Here is a 15,072-nt window from a genome sequence, read left to right as displayed (position 1 = left end):
AAGCGAGCACTTTACTCCTGTGCTCTTTCTCTGGCCCCAACACCGCAAGGCTTTCTAGGAGGCATCCTTCTTGACTTTCACGTCATCACCCGCTCTCCCTGCCACACCAAGAAACCAATTTGAAAGCACAAGCATGTGCCAATTCTTACAAACAGTATTCAGAGAACTTTAAACCAATCTGCTGCTCTTGCAAACCGTGACTTTTTAAAGCACAAAAAGTCGGAGGGTGGAGGGGGGAGGGGAGATTAAGCAGATGCAGGATGCAGACACAAATCTCAAGCTTGCATCTGTCACCAGGCTTGCCAAAAAAGACCTGTGGAACTGGTCTGCACTGCATGGCACCAACACAAAGATCTGCCAGGGTGACTATGCCACCTGTCCTGGGTTCTCATTGTGAAAACAAAGCAGAAAGAACACACTTGATTTTAAGCAAAGTGCTGAGGCAATACCCTCAAACAGTGTTTTATTATCAAAACTTTGGTTAAGGGGGTTGGGGGGATGTTAAGCCACACCCAGCAGTGCTCAGGGGTTACTCCTGGGTCTGCAGTCAGAAAAGATCAGGAGAACAATCATGCCAGGGATTGAACCTTGGGTCCACAGCATGCAAAGGCAAGCATTTCACCCTGTGTTCTATCTCTCCAACCCCTGCACACATACTCACCTAATTCTCAAATGCAGCAACCTGAAAAAAAAACAAGCAGGGGTGGAGAAAACACAGCGGTTAAGGCACTTGCCTTGCACCATACTCCTGACAACACTTAAGGTCTCCAGAGATCAGCCAGGACAGGTCCCCATCTCAAAGCAGTGGTAGAGTCCTGAGCACTGCTGGGGACGGGGGAGGGGGAACTCCAATCCCATTTCCCACCCAAAACAAGAATCCCAAATGTGACATACAACAATTATCACATAAGTCAGACATAGCACTGATAAGAAGATATAGCACCTATAATCACCTAAGTTAGGTTTTCTACTGATAAGAAATCTAGACTATCAATATCAATCTTAATGACATGTTGTGTCTTTGAAATACAACATCAACAGAGGACAGAAAGCTAGTGCAGGAGGTATGACACTAGCCCTGCATGTGGCTGTGGTGGTCGCAACCCTGATTCAGATCCCAACATGGCATGCCACCCCTGAACCGGGTGCCAAGGTTCATTCCTGAGTACAAAGCCAGGAATTGTCCCTGAGAGCTGTCAGATGTGGCCCACCGCTCCCCTCCCCCTAAAAAACACCACTGCACTGTAGCACTGTCCTCCTGTGGTTCATTGATTTGCTTGAGCGGGTACCAGTAACGTCTCCATTGTGAGACTTGTTGTTACTGTTCTTGGCATATCGAATACACAATGGGGAGCTTGCCAGGCTCTGCTGTGCGGGCAGACAGGATACTCTTGGTAGCTTGCCGTGCTCTTTGAGAGGGATGGAGGAATTGAACCTGGCAAGTCAAATGCCCTACCCATTATGCTATTGCTCCAGCCCCACCCCCAGCAAGACAGTGTCTCCATTCTTATTATGAAAAATTATATATACTTCCCCAGTATAATTAATTCATCTCCAAAATAAAAGATACCATGTATCTTTCCAGAAAAAAACTGGGTCCTGATTCTCAGCGCATGGATTTCTCCGCTATGGGTGTACAGAATGACGTTATACAAAAACCATGCCTAGAAATCACTGGCCCAGGGCGACTGTCCCTCACTCAAGGAACTGGCCCTGCCACGTAGCACAGCAGCCAGGAACCTGCGAGAGCTGGGTGCTGGGTCTTGGCAACGCCTGCCCTGGGAGACAATCCTCCAGCGCTTATTTGTGCAGCAGGGGAAGCTGCATCTCCTCACAGGGTAAGAACTCAGACGGGGGTGGCTGGCAAAGTACCCAGGGCTTGAGAGTCTGAGTGCTGGACACTGGCATCCTGTGGCAGAGCCATCCTGCAAGAAGCCAGCAGCCAAGCCTGCGCCAGGACCTCCCGCAGAGAGGCTATTTTCTTCAGATGTGTTAGCTGCAGGGACAGGCTAGTAAGCCGCTCCTTGGCATCATGACGTGGTGCCACACACTCCGCTGTGGCAGTGTTGTCTGCTCCAGACAACCTGGCTCCGCCAGGACACAGCGGTGCCCCGAACTGGCCTCCAATCACTGGGGCCAGGCCAGAGAGAAAGTTGCTGACCTGGCAGGGGACTGAGTCTAGCTGGAACTCCCACACTGCACCCGGACCCCAGACCACAGCCAGGAGTGATCCTGAGCACCACTGGATGCGGCCCACCTGGCTGTGTGCCACCTGCCTCCCACCCCGCAGTCCCTGGGACACCCCAGCTCCCCAGAGGTATGATAAGCTGCTTCGAGAAAGTGGGGGATGGCTTACTCTGTCCTGACCAGCAAATCCTTGGGCCAAAACCAACAAAAAGACCGAATTAAAGATGCTGAGAGAAAGTGTGGCGGGTAAGGAGCTTGCCTCACCAGCCATCCGGACACGTGGGTCTGATCCCAGCACCACACGGGCCCCAGCATTGACAGATCACAAACTCTGATTCCCTGAGCAGAGCCAGAGCCTGAGCACAGCCGGCAACGCTCCCCCCACCTCATTTAACTAAAGGCATGTGATAAACCCTGCTCCCAACCAATTAAAAGTGCCAGAAAGAGAAAACAGAGCACTTATCTATCCACCCAGACCACGGGAAAAGGAGACCTGTCAACACAGAACCTACCTGGAGTTCAAACGGAAGCTCAGAGATGCATGCTCAGTAGGAATAGGTACGACATCAGAAAACACACACTGCTCAACTCTGTTTCAAACGACTGCTTTGAGTTTGAAGTCTTACGATAAATTAGAAGCTCTCGTTAGTGGTAAATCACAAACTTTAATATTTTGGATGACATATGTTATTGTCCCTCTCCTTCAAGTATTAATAAGCATTATTGTTCAAATAAAACTTCTATTCCCTTCTGTTCCTAAATATACCTGACATTTACATGTGACAAAAGGGAGAAAAGTTAACTTAAAGTAAAACTTAAAAAAAAATTTTTTTCCACAAGCAGATTTAACACATCCCATTGCTCATGAGCACAAAATTTACAGTCAAAAGTTGCACATAAAGGGTTTATTTTAAATGTTTTAAGGATAGGATAGAGTTACATCATAATTATAAAAATTACTTACAGAATTAACAGATTTATAGTTTATACTTCTAAATGCAGAGAACAGGGAACTGTCTACACATTGTATAAAATAAAATGAAAATAAAAAAATGAATTCAAGCTTGAATGATGAGGTCATTTACCTAAGTTTAAATGCGAACACGAAGACCTCTGAAGTCTACACATTCATTCAAACTGCACCAAAGATGGGAAATACGAAGAGCGCAGCATATCCAAGGAACCACAGACATTTGGACGATAATTATTTTTCTGTTCTAATAATTGTTCCTATTTGTCTTTGGAGAACTTTCTTTCCTTTTTAAACAGACAATCCGTTAGAGAATGTTTTCAGGCACTACAATTTGTGACAATCAAAACCGTCTTCGAATGGGTCTGCAGCGTTCTGAGATTCAGGCCCAATGCACTTTGGGGTTTGGCACGAAAAACGAGACTAGAAATGAAATCTGGTTCAGAACTGTGATTGTTCGCAGAATGCACAGTCCCTTCGAATGCTGCGTGATACACGACTGGAAATCACCTTCTGCCGGCACTACGTTTGCTTTACCAGTGCATTTTTATCTTACAATCACTAAAACGGCACAGTAAGCAAATATACAGAGAACAGAAAACAAAGAAAAACAAAGAAAACAAAACGAAACGAAAAAACCTAAGTATCTTCCACATGCAGTTTTAGTTAGTTACACGGAACATTCTACTTAGAATAGAGCATGCAAAAAAGGATGGTCTGCTTTGAAGGTTTTCCTTTGAAGCGTCCCGTGGCAGCCGGACACCATCGCACACGCGCACACACAACACGATTAATACTATAGCAGGTCAATGAGGAAGGCCGATACATTTTATACAGAGTCATGTCTTGTGGTGTCACAAGTCCCATGAGAGTTTTGGAGATTCGTGTTGGACTCGGAGAGTCAGGAACCAACACTCAGGTACCAGGAAGAGGCAAGCAGTGCATGCAGATCGGAAACATGAGCCGAAAATGAAGCCTGAAACACTCGGCTAGGGAGCAGAGAAGTCACAGCGCCATCAAGTGTGGTGTGAGCCAGCGAGGACAGGGAAAGAAAAGATGGGGGGGGGGGAGGGGGGTGAGGAGAAACAGAAAACAAACAAACAAAGCCCCTTCCCCTTCCTTCAGCCCTGAAGGCAATAAATGGAATAATGACTGAAATAATAATCACGTCACATTCATCTAGAGAGTGGTAGACCATGTGGTATTAAAAGTTGGTCAAGGTACTTGCAGAACCACAATGCAAGTCACGGGTTCTGGAAATGATCTGACTGCCCCACCTGCCCCATCTCCGCAGGACGCTCCCGAAGGACTCTGCCTTCTGGCCCCGAGTCACCGTGCTGTGTCTGAGCTAGACACACAGTCCACTGGAGCTGGGGTGGCCGAGCGTGGCCTGGACTCAGTGCAGACTCTCCCAGGGCCCACCAGTGTAACAGGTGCCACCTGCTCAAGTGCAGGGCTTAGGGCAGGGTGCCTCGACCCAGGGACCCACCGTCTGGGACAGCCTATCCGGCCACACACCGCTGAGGACAAGGTGCTGCTGTGTGCGGCCAGGAGAAGCTGCCTCCAGGTGGGTGAGGCACATGCCTTCTTGGAGGGGGAAAGAGCAGCCAGAGGAACACTGGGAGTGAAGCCCTGAAACCACAGCCCTGACAGCACACAGCCATGCAGAGCTTCTCACAGCCCCCTGCTCCATCCAATCCCGGGTCAGGTGATTCTCATCTCCACAAGAGACTGCTTTCACCTTCCTCCTAACTCTCCAACTGCCAGGGTCCTCCAAAACACAGTTGCTGTGTTTGGCGACTAAATCAACCATTTTGGGAGTCGTATTTTGGTTACAAAACAAAATGAAACTAAACACTACCGTGTGCAGGCAGGAATAAGCCACAACAGGATTCTGTGGCTAAGGCTCACTATTTTGGTTATACCCAACAACTTATGGTGGGCGGGTGACCCTAATGTGGCAGAGTCCACTGATGCAATGAAGCTACGTTGACAGCACACCATGAGCAAGAACAAACAGCACCGCAAAAAGGTGTCAAGAGATTTCAGCTGTCATTTTTTTGTGGGGAACAGCTAGGGAGGGGAGTGAGGGCGCGAGTCTTCTGACCAGAAGCACACATCTGTCATAAGAGTAGTAAGCGTCCCAGGGAACAAGAAGGCAACGTCACCCTTCTGCAACTTATGTTTGTAACATAACAGCACTATGCTCTTCCAAGAACTTACCACATGCACACAAGCCACTGATGTACTGCTGCCTTTGAAACCCATGGACTAAAATCCAGGGCTGGTTTGTACAAAGAGTGGGCCAGTGTGCTGTCCATACTATACTGTGTGAACCAAGTACCTGGGCTTTAAAAAAAAAAAGTATTGATGATTAAAACGAAGTAAACAAAAAAAAAATTTACAAAGTTTCTAATTACAGGCAGCCTTTAATGCAGATTTCTGTTTTGTTAAGTTCTGACGTGGGTCGGTATCTATTCACAAGTGATTCATATCTGGACCTACAGTTTAAAGCCTCCAGATTGAAAACGTGCTCTGATCTTGGCTTTCAGAACAAGCTGACCATCCTTATGTGCCCAAATTCTTCTTAAATAAATAGCAGTAATATAGTAAATATGACTGACTTGGGTCAAGCACTCCTGTTAAACTGGAGAAAATTATTTAAACTCTGTCCCAATCCACAAAGGACTGCCAAATGACGTGTGTGCGTGTGCGTGTGTGTGAGTACAGATTTGTGTGTGTGTATAGATATATTACATATGTATACACACAGATATATAGATAGGTAGATATAGATACATATATATCTCAAAAAAGGCAGTAACAAAAATACCAAACTATGCTTGCATTGTGGCAGCAGAGTAAGAGAGTTCATCAGAGTGAAGGGGGAGATGGAGAAGATCTGTCAGTTTAAATGTATGATACCAGCTGAACTTTACCAAACTTGCCTGTAACTCCCCTCCGAACAGACAGACTTCTTTTAAGAGGAAGGAGTTCCTGACACAAAATGCTCTGTGTTCACATAAATCTGTACTACTCAGAACAAAACCAGTTCTGCTGCAGAGATTGTGGGTTCGCAGGGACATTTAAGCTTTCATTAAACTGGAAAGCAATCAAGTCTTTATGTCTACAAATTATACATTTAATAGTTCCACAAATTTGGCCAAGTTCATGATGACATCTAGGATGTTTTCACCAAATCGTAGACATAGATATGGAAATCATCATCAAACTTGATGAAGTAGACAGACGGTTTGGCTTCCACTTGATGGATGACCATGCCAGTCCTTTTAGAGCCGTCTTCTTTGGCATATTCCACTTGTTTGCCTACCAGGCTGTCCACAACTTCTCCCGGTTCCCTTTCTGCTGGAGGCGAATCATCTGTATTTGAGGGTGGGGTGAGATTTCAAGTCAATGTTTAGGTACACACCGGCTCACATGTCTATGTTAAGATGAATTTTACTCAATTTTTTAAAAACTGTAAAAGAAGAATGATCAAATAAAAAAAAATCTAATATCCTGAATTCATCTTGATTTTCTAAACCAGTTTCCCAAACTTCTGTCTTCCCCCTTCTGAGAAAACACACCTCAGCAGCGCCGGCCATGCAACGCCCCCGTTCCCCCCCCCCCCCCCCCATACACACACACCTTGCCATCTATTTCTTTGTTTGTGGACCACACCAGGCAATGTTCTAGGGTTACTCCTAGCTCTACACTCAGAAATTACTCCTGGCATTGCTTGGAGACCAGTATGGAAAGCTGGAGATGGAATCTGGGTTGGCCACATGCAAGGCAAATGCCCGATCCACTATACCGTTCCTGTGGCCCCTACCATTTTTAAACACACCAATAGAATGTATTCCCTAAACTGCACTCAAGGCCACTCCTAACCCCTGGATCATGCCAGTATCCCCAAGGGTAGGAAAGTACACTGCCTGCTTTGGCAAATGCTACTCTAGATCAAGACTCAGCAAGATTTTTTTCTTCAATGGGGAGACATGACAAGCTTGGGAATGTTAGGCAATGAGGCCCTGCCACAGCGAAAGCAGCTCAGACACGCATGCAGGAATCACACACGCTGGGTGCTAACAATTCTATTTACAGAAACTGTGTACCAACCTTCACCATCTACACATGTAAACCGTTCTGAACACCATAACCATCAATTCCTTTGCCTTATCTTGTTTTAAGCTGTGATATTATTTAACATTACATTTTATAGGTGTAATTACCTGAGAGAACTAAAAGAAGGGTTACAGCGGTAGTTCAAGGGGCTGGGTGGGCCCATGCATTGCACACAGGAGGCCAAGGCCTTCTCTCTCCGGCATCCCATATGGTCCCCTGGGTACTGCCAAGGGCAGCGATTTCTTCCCCAAGCACACTGCCAGGAACAGCCCCCTGAGCAATGCTGGTGTGACCACACCAAGCCAAACAGAACTAAAAGAAGCAACGCAAAACAAACAAACAAAAAACAACAACAACAAAAAAAAAAACCAATGACACATTGCCGTGTCAGGGGTCTACTGAGCTCTGTCTGCAGCCATTACAAAACAGTCTGAATTACTCTAGAACAGAATTTTAAAGCAAGTAATTCCGACTGGAATGCCTGGTCTTACTCTGTAAAACATGAAATTCCCTTGATTGCATTCCATCTAATCCTCCTCACCCAGTTCCACATTAAAGATCTCCCACGCTTTATAAATGGGTGCGAAGGATGGAGAGTTCAAAGAGCTGAGTGTAGGCGTTGCCTGCAGGAGACCTGCGTTTGATTCCCAGTACAACAAGGCCCCCGACACGATCGTTAGCAATCCGAAGATATGGAGTTAGGGGCAGCTCTGAGAACCACCGGATCTGGCCTCTCAACCTCCCCTCTAGAAAAGCAGGAGCAGACACTAAATGGACTGCATCACAGAGGAAGGTCCTGTGTGTGCGCCCCAGATCATTTCCAGGCTGGCTGGAGAGCATTACTTATACTCTGTAGAGTACAAGTAATGCTTATATGGCTCATGAAGTCCCAGTAAACCATCAGCACCATTAGACACAGAGGCTAGGAAGGGGAGGAGGGAGGTGGGAAGGTGGCTATGATTCTCCTGGATGTGCTCAAAGGCGCGAGGGCCTGAGGAAGGGTGACCTTATCCTGACATCAGGGTGCTGTTTCTCCTGGAACATCTCACTGATGACAGGTAAGCCTCCACCTCATTCTTAACGCAGCCTGGAGTAGGACATGGATTGCGTTTATATTACAAAACAGTCCCTCCCTGAAGGGCAAAGTGCAAAGGCTGCCCATCTGATCTCCCTATAACAGGAACACACAACATATATGTAACACAACACACATGATGCCCAGCAGGCCAACAACTGTGCCTTAGAGTGAGTGAAGGAGAGACGAGTCTGATTCTTTTCCTCTACTTTGCCTGTGCCTCTCTTATGCCAAGGGCAGTGGTCTACACCAGACCCCCCATCACGGCCCTGTTTGCTAAGGAGTCCTCAAAACACAAAAGTGTCACAATGACCCAATCAGCAGGGCACGACTTTGGGTTTTTCCCCACCGAAAAACAAATTTGTTTCATACAGGCTGAAGGAATCCTTTCAAGCACTGCAATGACTGAACCCCCTTCCACAGTCATTATTTCTATCATGTCCTTTTAACAGATGTACAACAAATGGTAAAAAAAAAAAAAACTGAAACACAAAAACAGTTTGGAAAGTAGGGGGGGAAAGCATATGACAAGCACACCAGCTGATCTAATGACCCCATCTACACAGAAAGAAAGTAAAATGTATGTTTTATTCTGTTTCCCCCCCATCCCTTCCTTGCTGTTTTTGTGACACATGCTTGAACGTATTTTCATTCCAGTGCCCACACACATGACAGATATCCTCAGGATCAAGCACCTGTGAGGCGTAGAAAGATTACAGGGCGGTTTAAAAAAAGACGCTAACCTAATATGAAATTAATTATTCCACTCAATAGAAGAAAAAATTTTAAACCTTAGGAAGAAGGTTTTAATAAAATAAATATAAAACTTGCACTCTGAAATATGTATTATTGAAAGAAAAAAAATCTTGGTAAGTGGAAACACACCCCCTGCTCAAGCTCGGCATGCAATCCATCCCACAGTGGCCTGGGGGCCCAGCCAGTGGCTTTGTAGAAATGCTTACAAAAAAGACGCCGAAGATTGATCCAACTCAAAAAAGGAACACAGAATTCACACTTCCTAATTTCAGAACTTACTACACAGACTATGGCACTGGCCTGGCCACGGGTGACTACGGGCAAAGGGGACTAAAACAACAGAAGAGAAAGGCCATAAATATGCCCAGACACTGGAGTCTCACTAACTTTTAACACAGGTACCGAAACTTCAGTAGGTCAATAGGGCAAAAGGAATTTTCAATAAACGATGCCCAAAGAACTGGCAATAGAAACAAATGCCCCAGGGCCAGCTGCATGGTAAAATGCCTGCCTGTCCTGCAAGGCTGAAGCATGATCCCAGGCACGGCTCCACATGCAACGAGAGTGGATCCATCACCACCGGAGATCTTTGCTACCACACCAGAATGGGTTTCTTCTAGTCCACCACACTCAAGTGTGCAAGTGCTGAGGCTGGTGTGCAGCCACCAGGAAGCATGGTGAAAGCACAAGTGTGTGTGGACCCTGACAAATACTGCAGCTGAAAGGGAGAAAATGCACCTATCCACCTGGGGATGAGCCGACAAATACACTGTGGACACCCAACAGTTTGCGGCTTGCTATCAAAAGGAATGAAATACAGGCACACGCCACAACTGAGTAATCTTGAAAGTATGACGTTGGGTAAAAGGGTTCATGTGATTTATACAAGCTATCCATGTCAAAGCCACAGTCCTGAATAGGGAAATCTACGCAGGAAGAAATTATCTTTTTTGCAAAGGGGCCAAAAAAAAAAAAAAAAGATTCCTTAGCCTAATGCTTGATGCATGCCTGAAAAATAATATTCTAAATTTTAACTTTCGTTTGTGTTAGCACAAACAAAAGCTGTCACAAAATACTTACTAGAATCGGGCATAATGCGAAGGTCGCCTTCTTTATAATCGTCTAAGAGCTGGTACATGTACAAGACAGGATCTTTCTCATACGTTATGTAAAACCATGTGTTCATGATTGGTGCTCGCGCCAGCACCATGCCCCTCCACTCGTCTTTAGAACCGTCTTCAGTCTCAAACATGTGCTCCACCGCCTTGCCGATCATCGTGTCTGCTAGGTGTGCGTCGCTGATTCGTGATGTTGCTGAGGGTAGAAGACAAACAGCGGTCTACAACAGTTCCACCGAACAGCTGTGAAGGCTAACTGAAAGGAGACACTGGGTGGGCACCGGTCTTGCTGGTGGCCAACCTGGGTTGGACCCCAGCACCCTTACTGCAGTCACACCACTGATGGAGTATTTGTGCAGTCACACCGTGCTCAGGGCTTTCCTTCCACCCTCAGAACAATAAACTGCCCTTCACCGGCATCTGCCACACGTGGGTGGCCTTGTTATTGTCTCTTCCTTGCTACCTAGTCCTCACACATAGGTGTCCTTTGAGCCCTGCAACATCTTGCTTCTTCCCAGCTGTCCCGGGCCCTGCAACATCAGAAGAAGCTCCTGCAGGTCACCCAAGGCCAGAGACACCACAAACCTATTGGCCTCACAGGATGTCTAACTGACACTTATATTACCTGTAGCAAGACTGTTCTGAGTGCTTTATTTTGGGGGCCACACCTTGTAGTGCTCAAGAGCTACTCCTGCCCCAGTACTTCAGGATCACTCCCAGTAGGGCTCAAGGAATCCTGAGGTGTCAGGTAAGCCCAGGTCCCTGCACATAAAGGACATGCATTGGCCTTTCGGGCTCTCCCTGGCTTCTCTACTTGCATTCACTTGCCTACTGGGAGAAGAAGCAGAGAATTCTCCACCTCAACATGTACAAGGCTGTAGGAACCTTCTGGAGCTGCAGCAACTGCCCAAGAAGGCTTGAGGCCTCCCCACTGCCCAGGAACTACCCAGAGTCCTTGGCTGCAGTACGGGACCCTACCCTTTGAGCAGGTGGAAAGTTACAACCTTCCTTTGTATATTCAACAGTGGAAAAATTGCGGAGGATCCTACATATCCTTAACGCTTCATGTCTTCCCGTTTTAGATATCCAACTTAAAAAAAAATTAGCACTTCTATTTTATTCATTCAAAATCATTTCTATTCCTGTTAAAAAAAAAATTTAGGGGCTGGAGCAATAGCACAGTAGGTAGGGCATTTGCCTTGCACGCGGCTGACCAGGGTTTGATTCCCGGCATCCCATATGGTTCCCTGATCACTGCCAGGGGTAATTCCTGAGTGCAGAACCAGGAGTAATCCCTATGCATCGCCAGGTGTGACCCAAAAAGAAAAAAAAAAAATCAAACGAGCGAAGATGGAAAAGTCTTCGTCAAGATCCTGCTAAGCAACTTTATGAGACTCAAAAGATATGGTACTTCTGTCTGTGCAGTTAAGTACCAACAAGCAACATACAACTCCACCCTATTCCTAACACTCAACAACCAGCAGCTCTCAAGCTTTTTCATCTCAGCACTCTTTACACTGCTTACACAGATTATAATTATCAGTATCAACTACTTCAGAAATTAAAATTTAATATATCTTAAAAAAACACATATTTAATAAAAAATAACTTCTAAGAAACTTCAGTTGATTGTCTTGTAAATCCACTAACATGTGACTTTTCAAAAGAATAACTAGATGTTTTAGTATTTTATCAGCTATATTCTTTTGTTTGATGTCTAAAACCCCATCTCACAAAAATGAGCAGTCTTCTTGTGAGAAAAGGAGTACCCACGAGTCCTCCTCAATCTTTTCTGAAACTACATCAAACTGAATGGTCGGACTAGAGAAGTAACAGTAGGATTAAGGCATTTGCCTTGCATGTGGATGATCCCGATTTGATCCCCATGACCACACAAATTTCCTAAGTGCCACCAAATGTGATCCCAGGAGTAAGTCCTAAGCACCAGTGGATGTTCCTACCCCCAAATCTGCAAAAAAGCGTCCTACTTCACCACTAGCAATAGCAATGATTTCTACTCTGGAAAGGAAGATGCCCAATACTAGGGAGGAAAGAACACAGCAAGCACAAGTGAAAACGAGTGAACGAACACACACCTGCACACGTACTTCCATCCCTAGAGATAGCTGTGTTTTTGGTTATTTTTGTTTGGTCAAATATTTTTTCTAATCAAGATGAAGGGGTTTTTTGGTCTTTTGAAGACAAAAAGAACACACTACTGTTCCCTGTTGCACAAAAGTAGCAACATGAGCTACTAGTTTTATCCTTATCCCAGAAGGTGTGCCGAGTCAGAAAGAGAAAGCATGATTATTTAGCACAAATTTATTTAGCACAAATAATCGCTACAAGGTTTGAGCACTATTTTTCCTGACTCAGAATTCTGAAGTATTAGTTTCTTGTGATGAAAATCAACTGATGTCAAGGTCAAGAGAAAACAAAAAGTGCATTAAGAAGAATGAGGTGCTTGGTTCATTCACGGGAGATGAAAATGGATGAAATGTTCAAGATTAACACTATACCATTAGCTACCTTTGACAGTTAGCTACCTTTGAGAGTAACAGTCAAAATTGGAATTTAAAGAAGATTTTTGTGAAAATCCCACTAGGGTTATAAAGGATGAATACAGATTTCAATCACTGATAGTTTAAAAGAACAGTGACCAAAGTGCTGCCCTAGCAAAGAACCTTCTGAGAGCTGGAGAGCTTGCCCTGTGCTTGGCCCACCGGGGTTCAATCCCTGGCATCCCATAGCCTATTTGCAAGAAGTGATCCCCGAGTGCAGAACCAGGAGTAAGCCCTGAGCACTACAGGGTGCGAAGCAAGACGCAACAGAAAGACTCAACCTTCTGAGAAGTACATGTCCCAAGAACACAGGGCAAAAACAAAGGTATTGGGCTTGGGGAAGAATTGAATTTCCTCTCCTGATAAGCTGACTCCTTGAGTTGAGAGCCCAGAGGTTGCCCTTATTTATTGGTGGCACAGCTGCAGAGTCAGCTCCACATTGTAACCTGGGACCCAAGCCACAGGCCATCACGAGGGTAACCAAACACTTCAGTCTTCTGAAGATAAAATTACATCATTTTACATATATCCTTACCGATGTTAAATTTTTTTTAACCTTAAAAATAAAACATTCTTATTACATGTCTTTCCTATCTAATGGAAGCATTACACTATCAGGTACGTACAGCTGGGAACAGAAGACAGCTCAAAGGGCCGATCCAAGTGCTTGGCATGAGGGAGCCCCAGGTTCACGGCACTGTACGGCTACCCCCTCTGCCATGTATGAGCTCCCACCCTACCCCCCAAAGCCCAGCCACTCATTCCCACAAATGTGCAAGCAGAACCAGAGGAATCTGTACTAAAGCTGACACATTCTGCTTCTATTTTGGCTGAAAGTACAACTACCTTTCATGTAACAATATACAATAAAAGATGCAATTTATATACGTATTCTAAAGGAAGTGTAGACTTTTCTAATATACTGAGATAAAACTTAGTACATGATATTCAAATTAAGAGTCCAAAGAGTGAGCCAAATGTTGGAAGTTATTAAAACAGAAACTTTTTAATACTTATTTTGATCCCTCACCATTTCTTGAACTAGAATGTTATCAAGTTTTGTGCCTTTAAGTGACTGTGTTATGTACCGAAGTGCTTACAAACTAATAAAAATTTAAACACTAGCAATACAAAATAATCAAAAAGGGCCCATTTCAATAATCACGGTAAAAGCATATAAACACACAAATAAAGAACTTACCAACTCTATCAGGGAGTACTTCAAGCGCAGAAACTCTTTCATCTTTATTGAGTTCCAGTCCATAAACACAGTCAAATCCATCGTACTTTATAAGGTACAAAGAAGGATTTACAGGCACCTGGTCCAGCACGGTTCCTTTCCACTGGGTGACAGGGCCATTCCCCTCCTTCCACCCATGCTGAATCCTGCAGCCTACGATGTTCCGCCGGGGCTGGGAGACGGGCTTGTTGGGCCCCACACTGCTCCGATGTTTTCTGCGTTCACACAGACACACGTGTAAATATGCATTTCAGATTCCACACACCACAGCTCACTGGCGTCTCACCACCAGTGAGCCTAAGCCCCGGGCTTACTCCCCCCCCCCCCCCCCCGGCCCCCAGCCCAGCCCCTGTCATCCCACCAAAGGGCTCCCAGGGCAGGGGCCGTTCCACAGCCTGAAGTGCGGTCACACAGCCTGCCCCACTGCTCGTGCGTGTACACATATGGACACGCTGTTAGCAACAAGGGATTCCTGTGCATCCCAAGCTGAAGTCCGAATATTAAGCATCGATTTTCACTTTTCTCTAATTCAATAAATTTTCGATTATACACATTAATCAAACCTGATCACAGGACCGTGTTATACACGCATGTGGCTTTATATACCACGAACACAGATTAGGTTTTAAAAAAAATGTGTAGGGGGCTGAAGCAATAGCACAGCAGGTAGGGTGTTTGCCTTGCACGTGGCCGACCTGGGTTCGATTTCCAGCATCCCATATGGTCCCCTGAGCACCGCCAGGGGTAATTCCTGAGTGCAGAGCCAGGAGTAAACCCCTGTGCATCGCCGGGTGTGACCCAAAAAGCAAAAATAAATAATGTGTAGCATGATTTTGCCCATTCTTTCCCATGGCTCAAGTAGTAAAAATCAACTGGACAATTAGCTTTTACTTAACCTGGAATCTATGCTGGCTTCTATCCATGCATTATCTTTACTTCTCTAGAAAATACAAAATCTTAAAACTAAAAATTCATAACAAGTATTTAACACATTAAGAATTATGTAAATCACAACAACTACATTCTTTCTGGAATATTAA

General features: G+C 45.3%; 1 protein-coding gene across 1 annotated transcript in view; it reads right to left on the bottom strand.

Annotated features, from left to right (window-relative positions):
- Positions 1-5,504: 5,504 nt before the first annotated feature.
- Positions 5,505-15,072, bottom strand: part of SPIN1 (spindlin 1) — a 50,640-nt gene continuing 41,072 nt past the window's right edge. The window contains exons 4-6 of the mRNA XM_056127044.1: positions 13,994-14,247; positions 10,194-10,427; positions 5,505-6,538 (exon numbers count right to left, since the gene is read on the bottom strand). Coding sequence (XP_055983019.1) covers positions 6,339-6,538; positions 10,194-10,427; positions 13,994-14,247 — 688 coding nt within the window. The 3' untranslated portion in view covers positions 5,505-6,338. The remainder of the gene's footprint in view (positions 6,539-10,193; positions 10,428-13,993; positions 14,248-15,072) is intronic.

The sequence above is a fragment of the Sorex fumeus genome, unplaced genomic scaffold, assembly GCF_029834395.1.
Source record: "Sorex fumeus unplaced genomic scaffold, SorFum_2.1 ptg000063l, whole genome shotgun sequence".
Lineage (NCBI taxonomy): Eukaryota > Metazoa > Chordata > Mammalia > Eulipotyphla > Soricidae > Sorex > Sorex fumeus.
This window is presented reverse-complemented; position numbering and strand designations above follow the sequence as displayed.